At 49.4% G+C, this 9,756-nt stretch overlaps 1 protein-coding gene and 1 long non-coding RNA gene across 2 annotated transcripts; one reads left to right on the top strand and one right to left on the bottom strand.

Annotated features, from left to right (window-relative positions):
• The first annotated feature begins 3,270 nt into the window (after positions 1–3,270).
• LOC143823885 (uncharacterized) lies at positions 3,271–3,858 on the top strand. Its single transcript, XR_013226636.1, has 3 exons — positions 3,271–3,362; positions 3,482–3,601; positions 3,733–3,858. It is a non-coding gene; the product is annotated as an uncharacterized LOC143823885 (long non-coding RNA).
• Positions 3,859–4,300: 442 nt separating this feature from the next.
• On the bottom strand, positions 4,301–7,980 carry LOC143823815 (uncharacterized). Its single transcript, XM_077310471.1, has 4 exons — positions 6,097–7,980; positions 5,362–5,445; positions 5,099–5,182; positions 4,301–4,819 (listed from the first exon to the last, which is right to left on the bottom strand). The coding sequence occupies exons 1-4, from the start codon at positions 6,716–6,718 to the stop codon at positions 4,320–4,322; spliced, it is 1,290 nt and encodes a 429-aa protein (XP_077166586.1). The 5' UTR covers positions 6,719–7,980; the 3' UTR covers positions 4,301–4,319.
• Between the last annotated feature and the right edge of the window lie 1,776 nt (positions 7,981–9,756).

The following is a 9,756-nucleotide window of genomic DNA, read 5'->3' as shown; positions in this document are numbered from 1 at the left end:
CATTCTTAAATTTGGAGAAAGGGATAGAGAGAGAATGGAATATTGCTGCCTTTTATGAATGCAGTTGGTGGACCGTCGGATCGGTTTGTTGGGTCGGCGGAGGGAACAACACCTGAGACAGCTGGTCTGACAAAAAGGCGGAAATGGATTATTTGTTGTTAAGGAACGTCTCCAGAATAAGGCCTGGGCCTTTGTCCATATCTGATCGGCATTGTCAGGGGGCGAAAAACGATCCTTTGGTTTGTAACACAGAGCACAAACGAAGGCGGCAAAGGTTAGAAAGCCAAAGCCTGCATTGTTTTCTTTTTGGTAACCAAATTTTGATTTGTTAAGAGCATTTTACATCCCCCTTGTCTGGTTCATACCTTAAGCATGAAATACCAGAACCGTTGGGCAAAAACTGAGGGCCATTTCGCACAGAGCTCAAAGTTGCTATTTGGTTGCCGTTTGTGAAAGCGCTACTTCAAGTAGCGAAATGTAACTAGCCGTGCCCGTAACGCACAGCTGCGGTTTTTGCGGAATTTGGCACTTTCACTTCTCGCCACTTTCGTAACCCACAGGCTTCCGGTTCTCCGTCTTATCGCTACAAAGGAGGTCCCTTTTTAGCGCTTCTGGCCTCCCGTGCCCGTCAATCAAACTGCAGGCACACCTTTGACCTCGACCCTAAAGCCGAACTTGTCGGGGTTCCCTTTTTTTTTAAAAAACCCAGGAAACCCCGTAGCAACGCGTTATCGTCCAATCATTGGCGCCCTTGGAACGTGTTTTCTATTGTTTTCTAGGAACCAGATGCATTGACATGTTTGATTGGTTAATCCCCGCCCACAGTACACGCCCACAGGTTACCTGCTTATATGCACCTGGGCAGACACGCGGTCGGCCTCACTCTTTTGTTTGCGTAGCCTACTGCCCGCAGCACAGGTCAACGTTGCAATGGAGAGGCTTATTTTTCAATTGCTGGCTTACATGCTCGCGGTGGTCCAGCGCATGAATACCGCCTTGTCGCGTCGGACGTATGCTATCGCGGAGTACCGAGAACGGGTGGCCGGAACGCTGACCAGCAGCAGAAGACGTTCTGTAAGGGTAACCATGGCGGCCAAGAAACGCTGGCAAGCTCTGGCAGAGGTCCGGTTCCCCCCCCGGTTCTGGGTGGACGAACGATCCTCTGACTGGTGGGAGAATTTTGTGTGGACTCGCTGGGATGATGACCACTGGATTGCCAACTTCAGGATGTCGAGGGGGACATTTTTTGAACTCGTGGAGGCTCTACGTGGACGCATGGAGAGGCAAGTCACTGGCATGCGGCGCCCCGTTCCAGTTGAAAAAAGGGTGGCTGCCGCATTGTGGTACTTGGCCACCCCTCAGTACTTCCGGACAGTAGCCCAGCAATTCGGACTCGGAGTCACTACGGTTGGCGATATCCTTAAGGAGTTCTGCCTCGCCATGGAGGCGGAATTGTTCAGCAAAGTCGTGTGCCTCGGAGACCGGCTTGGAGCGGTGAGTGTCATTCCATCCCCTTTGCCCTTTAAATTTTTTTTCTTGTTTGACAGGTCAGCAACGAAGACGCGATACACCCCACGCTGACATGCCATGGCTTATATTCTTTTCTTTCCCTTATTCCAGAGTATGGACGGGTTTGCCAGGCTTGGATTCCCGCATTGTTTTGCGGCCGTCGATGGAAGCCACATCCCTATCCGTGCCCCCGGGGGAAGCATAAAAGAGTACGGGAACAGGAAGGACTTTTGCTCTGTTCTCCTGCAAGGAACAGTGGACTTCTCCGGCCGGTTTATCGATGCCGAGGTGGGGTGGAGTGGCAGGAGGCATGATGCCCTTGTTTTCAGGGAATCCAACCTCAGGAAAGCCATGGACGAAGGGGTCTTTGTTCCAGGAAACCCCACCGCCACCATTGAGGGCGTGCGTGTGCCGGCGTTGGTCCTCGGGGACGGAGCCTACCCATTACGACGCTGGCTCATGACTCCCTACAAGCGGCCAAGGACGGACGTGCAGAGCCACTACAACCTCAGTCACTCCCGGGCAAGGAATGTAGTGGAGCGTGCCTTTGGACGTTTGAAGTCACGGTTCCGTTGTTTAATGTCACGACTCCATGTACATATTGACAATGTGACTCCGCTGATAATCGCATGTGTGATTTTGCACAACATATGCGAGGACAAGGGACATAACATCCCCTTCCCTGAGGACGAACCTGAACCTGTAGTCCTTCAGGATACACAGGACATCCCTGAAGCAAGGAGAAAAAGGATATATGCTGAGGGGTGCAAGGTTCGGGACGCCATAGCCACCCACATCTACAGAAACAGGAGGCGTGTTTAATTGTTTTTCCTACTCTGTTGTTGAATAAAGTTTTGTGTTCTTTGTTTAACCTTGTCTTGTGCGGTTTGTGTACTTTGCCAGCAAAAAAACGGGGATTCTCTGGTCCAAAAGCACTTTGACAGCCCTAAATGCTAACTCCCCACTGAAATTGACAAACACAATACGGAAGCGCTGAATGGGGAAAGTTCGGGGAGGCGGGTAGCCAGGAAGTATTGGCGACCCCTGTCAAACCGGAGGATCAATCCACTCATGTTCCAAGGAATAATTTTATTGGTGGGCAGCTTTGATACATTTAAAAAACGGGGTGGTCGATCGGAGCAACGCACGTTCGTTCCCTAACCGTCATTCCGAAGATGCCGAAGCCACGGAAGGGCTCCTTCTGGCAGCGCGCCGAGGCTGAGGCACTTCTGGAGCTGGTGCTACAATCAAAAAGTGTTGGCCGCCTAATGGCCAGCACCCATTGCCACACCAAGGGTGCCTACCTGGTGTTGGCTTCAAAGCTGAGGGAGAGGGGCTATGTCCGGACCTGGGAGCAGGTCCGGACAAAATTCAAGCGCCTTAAGCTGGACTTCCTAAACAGTCTGGAACAGTGGGGGGGGATCCCGCAGCCAAGTGGGAGGACGGTCTTCCACGACCAGATGGTGAAAATATGGGAGAAGGCTGGGAAGCCCCCCCTGGACATGAGGAGGCATATGGGTGAGTGCTGCCCTCGTTGTGTTTTGCCCTTAAACATGCATGGAATGACTAGCTGCCTCTTTCCCCTACTGTCCCCAATGAAATTCGAGAAAGTATTTAGATGCTGTCAACCCCCTCAGACTTAGCCAGCCAGTACTGTAGAACCACTTTGGTTATGCGCTTAGACTCTAACTGTGGTGTGTCCACCAGCTGTGTTTCATCTCTGTTTTGTGTGCTTTTAATTATGATTTGTCTTTTTCTTTGCCCAGCCACACAATCACCATCCAAGCTGGCAACAGCACCTGAGCGTGAGGAGGGGGAGGAAGAGGGACCTTCCACCTCGGGACAGGCTGCAGGTGAGAGTTTTATGTCTGTGAGGGAGACCCATGTGTGTGTACCCACACGGAGCCATATGGGAGCCTGATGTGATGCTTCCTTTTGGAGTGTGATCAAATTCTTTGTTTGATTTCTATAGCTGAAACTGTGGAGGCAAGGCTGCGTGCCATGGAGGCCAGAGTTACTTCCCTGGAGGCTCAAGTGGCGGAGCTGAAAGGGGAGATTGAGCAGCACAGGCAACAGAGGGAGGCGGAAGAGCGTAGGTTATGTTCCCCACTGCCCAACTCTTCTCACACTGTGGCTAAGGCCACTTAAAAGTGTATGCATGTAAACTAAAGAAATTTGAAAATATGTGTGGTACTAATGTGTACTTTTTCTCCCTCCCCACAGTTAAGAAGAAGGAGGACGAAGAGCTCTTCCGGCGCAAAGTTAGGGGGACCGTGGGACGGCTGTGCAGGAGAGTTAGGGCGATGGAAGGGGCTGGGGAGGGGAGCGGTGGGACCTGAGTTTTGTTTCCTGTTTGTGTTTTGGGGTAGGGGTTGGGGGGGGGGCTCCAAGTTTCATTCCCCAATGTTTTTCCCCTGTTAAATGTATACTTTTGTTAAAAAAAATTGGTTTTCCAGGGGGGTGGGGGGTGGTGGTGCTGGTGGGGCTCCAAGTTTCATTCCCTAATGTTTTTCCCCTGTTAAAATGTTTTTTAAAATAAAATGTTATTGCAAATTTTATAACAAGACTCCAGTGTGACTTCTTAAACTCGCACATATTTAACCCCACACCACACTCCTAAAACTCCTTGAACTAACACCCCTCCAACCTCCAACCCACACAGCAGTACCACAATATACACAATCACTAGAGAGGCCGCTTTCAGCCTTGCAGATTCTACAGTAGGGTACACAGAGACAGAGTCAAAAATATAAACTTTATTCAACAAACAACAAAACACAGATAACATGAAATAGAAAAAGTGGGCAAAACTAGGAGGGGGAGTACTTGTCTGCTGGTTTTATTTTTCTCTTTCCGAGAATAGTCCTCCTTCTTGTTTGGGTGGAGGCATTCTGAGAGGGAGTCGGTGGGGTGGGTGCTGGAAGTGGTGGTGTTGGTGTGGGTGGTGGTGGGGGGGCGATTTGTGGAGGGTAGGCCCTTTCCATGACCGCTACAGCCCTCTCCATGAGTCTCCTTATCAGACGCACCTCCTCCACGCCTTCGCGTAGGATTTGGTTTGTCTCTCTAAGGACTGCCCTCAATTTTCTCCCCTCCTGGGCAATGAGTGTGAGCATGGCTTGGTCAGCGGCCGCGGCACGCCGTGACTCCTCATAGCAGTGCTCAAGGAGCCTCTCTCCCACGCTTGTCAAGACGGAGACGCGCCTCAGCCTGCCGCGTTCCCTCGTAAGCCTCTCCTCTGCTGGGAGCGCACCTCTAGGTGGTGGGCTGCCTGGAGCCAGGGGTGGTTCCTCCTCCTCATCTGAAAGAACCTCTGTTGGCAAAAAATGAGAAACAAAACTGTTAGTAACATCCAAAAAGTCAAAACACACCATGGTGGACATGGTGTTCTTTTTTGTCCCCGTGTTTTCCTGCCAAGAATTTAAACAATCCCCGGCGAGCACATGGCTATTGTTTGTTTGCCCATGGTGTGCTTTTACTTTTGCCTACTTGCACAGCAGGACTCTCAACAATTAAAAGGGAGCACATGGTTAGTGCCTAGCGACATTGTCCTGCAGCTATGGCTCGAAAGGAACAGGTCATGCACGCTCACCATCTTGAATCTGTATCCGCCTGCGCCGGGCAGGAGGTCCAAGCACCCTAGGCTGTTCCTCCTCCTGTGTTCCGGGTATGAAATCTGCAAAAAAAGGAAAAAAAACAGATCTAGGACCAAAGGGTGGCAAAGCCAGCTTCAAAGCCTACACCAGCAACGCAGAGGGACTCTCTTCTTTCTCTTAGCAGTGCTGCTGCCCTGCACAAACAGAAAAGCACAAAGCAGTTAAAACAGCCCCCCCCCCTATTTTTACTAATACCTACCAATGTTAGTTGATGCCCCCGAATCACTATCCACGTCAGGTGCTGCTGGAGACTCTAGGGGCCCCGTCCCTGGCAACTGTGTCTCTGTGGACAAGAGCAGAAAATAGTGAAAAACGAGCAAGCATACACCATGAACCACAAAGCAAGCTCCCAAAGTTGTGAGCCAAAGTACTGCAGAAGGCCTATGGGCGAGGCATGCTGCAAATATTTTGGGGCTGTTGGTTAAACATGACCGTTTCAAATACTAACCACATCAAGCACTCCACAGCCAACCATCTTAATAAATCTTTTAAAAATTAAAATTAAATTATAAAATTAAAACCGTTTCAAATAGTAACCACAGCAAGCACTCCACAGCCTACCTTCTTTTAAAATCTTTTAAAAATTAAATTATAAAATTATAAAATTAAAACCGTTTCAAATAGTAACCACAGCAAGCACTCCACAGCCTACCTTCTTTTAAAATCTTTTAAAAATTAAATTATAAAATTATAAAATTAAAACCGTTTCAAATAGTAACCACAGCAAGCACTCCACAGCCTACCTTCTTTTAAAATCTTTTAAAAATTAAATTATAAAATTATAAAATTAAAACCGTTTCAAATAGTAACCACAGCAAGCTCTCCACAGCCTACCGTATTATGCGTTGCAACGAACACACGAGAAAACGATGCCCAAACGTCAGAACACACATTTGCTTAAAAGGAAATATAAAATAAAAAGAAAATCACTTACCGGAGGCAAGGGGCGTTTGCTCAGGAGCCTCCTCTGGCTCCCCAGGAACGATGGCGATCAGGTCCAGCGTTACCGATTCCGCGGCTCGTTGCTGGACGGGGGGTGGAGGGCGAAAGCTGGAGGAGGTTCCCTCGCCGGGATCCTCCTCAGCGGGTGGTTCCTCGACCGGGGCAGCCGGCTTCCGAACCACCTTAAGGCTCCGGCCGACGCGCTTCGGCCTGCCGGATCCTTCCCCGTCCCCGTACAGCTGGCGCTGCTCCTCGAAGTAGGGGCAGGTCACCTTTTCGTTGCCGGAACCCTTGTTATGGTTCACGGCTCTCATGTACTCTGCCCTCATTGTCTTGGTCTTCGACCGGCATTCAAGGCCGGTCCTGTTGTGGCCCAGGGCGCGCATCTTAATAGCCACTTGTTCAAAAACCTCCCTATTCCTGTGGGAGGACTGGAACGCGTCCTGGATTTTCTCCTCCGAGAAAATCCCGATCAGGTCCCTGATCTCCGCGTCCCTCCAAGTTGGGCCACGGCCGGTTGCAGGGACGGACGAGGCTTGAGAAGACGATTCCATGTTGCTTTTGCTAGTAGCTGAGCAAAATGGTGGTGGGAGGTGCAGGGTGCAACGGATCATATACCTTCCCGCACACAAAGACAAAGGGACTAGCCGGCTCCTGATTGGTGGAGGGCAGCAGGGGACACGCACATTGGCCACATCAGGTCACATGTCACGTTCAAAACTCCTCGCGCGGGAACAGGATCTGCTCCTAATGGCCAGATTGGCGCCCTTGTTGTTTGACTTAACGCATGCGCGTATTCGTTTACACGCGAGAAGAGCAGTTTGAACATGCAGCGGGAGCCATTTTAGGAAAATGTCCGCCATTACACAAACGCATGCCGGTGTTCAACCGAGAGCAAGTGCGGCAGTACTCGGCAGTTCCCCAATAATATTCACCAGCCACAGCATAAATCAACCAAACATGACATGTAACTGGCGTACGTTCGTTGGCACGCTCAGAGGAATGTTTTTTAAAATGAACGGGGGACGGCGACTCCGCTTGCCGGAGGTCTAGCCGCCAATGGAAGGGGTTGTCCGCACCCAAGCACAAGCACGCACCGGGAACCACACAAAGACCCACTACACATAAGCCGCCCCTCATGATATCACCTCGAATCATGTCTATTGAACCCCTGTAAGCTAAGCAGGAGACTGCGAGCGGCGACCGTTCGTTGGCACGCTCAGAGGAAAATTTTTTAAAATGAACGGGGGACGGCAACTCCGCTTGCCGGAGGTCTAGCCGCCAATGGAAGGGGTTGTCCGCACCCAAGCACAAGCACGCACTGGGAACCACACAAAGACCCACTACACATAAGCCGCCCCTCATGAAATCACCACGAATCACGTCTATTGAACCCCTCTAAGCTAAGCAGGAGACTGCGAGCGGCGAATGTTCGTTGGCACGCTCAGAGGAAAATTTTTTAAAATGCTCCCTGTACGTTGACTCCGCTAGGACTGGCCGATGGTAGACGGGGTTTTAAGCTTTGGGCAAATTTTGGGAACGTGACGGTGTGTGCCACTGTGCTTGTGAAAAACTCTTGTGGTGTCCGGGCAGAATTTCCGAAAGTGATCGTGCTTGAAAGCCAGTCGCTGTCCCGTTGCCTCGTAGATCCCCGCTCGCTCGGAGAAAAAAAAAATGGCGAACAGTTCGCCGGAAGTTTGGAGGACAGGCTCGGGAGGAGGGACTTTGAAGAACCCGCAACAATGGTAACGCACAGGTCTTTAGCGCTACTGTTGCAGATTGGTTGCAGGAGTGTATCGCTATCCGGAGGGTGAATCCAGTTTTCTGGATTCCCCTAGAAGCGCTACAACGAAGCGCTTTTTGCGGGTCGGTTTCAGGATTGTTGCAGATTGTTTACGACGTCGTGCGTTATGGCAAATTAGTAGCGTTTTCAATCAGCAACCATTGTGCTATTTTTAAGCCGTGGGAAATGCCCCTGAGATGATTTCTAGCCTGTCGACCTTCCCAGGTTTAAGTGGAGGTAAACTGGCTATTGCCCTTCATGGAGCACTGAGACACTGTTTGGGAAAAGTCAAAGCGGAGGCAAAAATCTCACAGTTGGAACAGGTTAAAGCAAGGCTTTTGGGGTACTTGGGAAACAGAAATTCCCATTGGTAGTTGGTTAATGGGCTTAGGTTGGGATTGGAGGCCCTTCTGTAGATCAGCCTTTCTCAACTTTTGAGAAGCCCCTGAAACATTCTTCGGGCTTTGAGAAATCCCGGAAGTGGCTTGATTGTGCAGCATATGGTTGGGAAGCAGAGCTGTGGACACGCCCACCTGTGGCCCCTCCCCTTCCCACCCCCCTGCGGCCCATCATTGGCCATTTTGAGAGTTGGTGGGTGTATCAACATGACCGTATATGGCCATAGAACCCAATAAATGTTTAACAAATTAAAATATATATATTTAAAATATATTCCAGGACCCTCACGAAACCCTGGTTGAGAATGCCTGTTCTAGATAAAATCCTGGTAACTGGCGGGAAGGGACTTATTGGTAGCAAACAGAGGCCTAAGCCTGCCTTGCTGGAGAATACTAAATGTCATCTTCTTGTTGCTGATTCCAGTATATTCTGATGTTTGGGCAAAAATACTACAGCCGAAGTCACTTTTACCATAGAGTTATTGCCCAAATACCAGAGTGTCCCTATGTTGCCAGTAGCAGGATGACATCACTTCTGGAGTACAGTGACAGGGCCACTGCTGTGTTGCTGGCAATGCCAACCTGGGTCTCTCTTTGATGGCCATTCGTCACCCTGTTGGCCAGTGGATCAACACCATGTATCCTCCCCACTGGAGAGGGTCAAGGAACCCTGTGAAAGATTTCTGTTTCTTGAGATGACTTGCGAAAGGCAGCACGGTTGGTACGAGAGCATAACATCAAGAGTAGAGGTGATAGGTGTGCAGTCCTAAGCAGAGTTAAGACTTTCTGGCTTCCTTGAGTTCCATGGACTTAGAAGGACGTAATGCTACTTAGCATCACACTCTAGAGTGGGTTTATGCAAAAGGTCTTTCTAGATTGGTCTTCCTCAACCAGGGTTTCATGAAACCCTGGGGTTTCTTGATGGCCCTGGAAGAGTTTTATATAAAAACTCCCAGTTATGGAGTTTCTCGAGGCCTGAAAAATGTTTCAGGGGTTTCTCGACAGTCAAAAAGTTGAGAAAGCCTGTTCTACACCCTCCTTTCCGTACATGGAGTGCAGGCTTGCAGCCTGAAAGCCTGAAAAGTAAAAATGAAACAGAACTTAAAAATATGGGTTTCTTGCATTTCAGACCAATTAGCAAATTGCTTGAGAAAGCACTTCCCTGTAGACCCACGAGAAACTTCGCTCGGTTTGTATCTTCAGCAACATCCTCCCAATAAACCATTTTAAAATTTGAACTCATCCATTGGCATTCTATGCCAGCTTCTTTTCTTTCTTTCTTTTTTGTGTTGATGTTGTTTGATTTTCAAAAATAGCTGGCAATTGCAAAAAAAGAGAGAGAGGAGTAAATGTTAAAAATAAATATGCAGTTTTGTGTGGAGGGGAAAGATGTACTGCACAGCTGGGGGCATTTAAAGAATTTAATTAACAAGCTCCCATCTCATGGAGTCCTCTCAAAAAAAAAATCAAA

The sequence above is a fragment of the Paroedura picta genome, chromosome 14, assembly GCF_049243985.1.
Source record: "Paroedura picta isolate Pp20150507F chromosome 14, Ppicta_v3.0, whole genome shotgun sequence".
Lineage (NCBI taxonomy): Eukaryota > Metazoa > Chordata > Lepidosauria > Squamata > Gekkonidae > Paroedura > Paroedura picta.
This window is presented reverse-complemented; position numbering and strand designations above follow the sequence as displayed.

Coding starts and splice junctions, on each gene's coding strand:
- LOC143823815 (XM_077310471.1), bottom strand. CDS start 6,718: ATGATCCGTTGCACCCTGCACCTCCCACCACCATTTTGCTCAGCTACT. Junction 5,183..5,361: donor GGGGGCATCAACTAACATTG/GTAGGTATTAGT, acceptor CTTTTTTTGCAG/ATTTCATACCCGGAACACAG. Junction 4,820..5,098: donor GCGGATACAGATTCAAGATG/GTGAGCGTGCAT, acceptor TTTTGCCAACAG/AGGTTCTTTCAGATGAGGAG.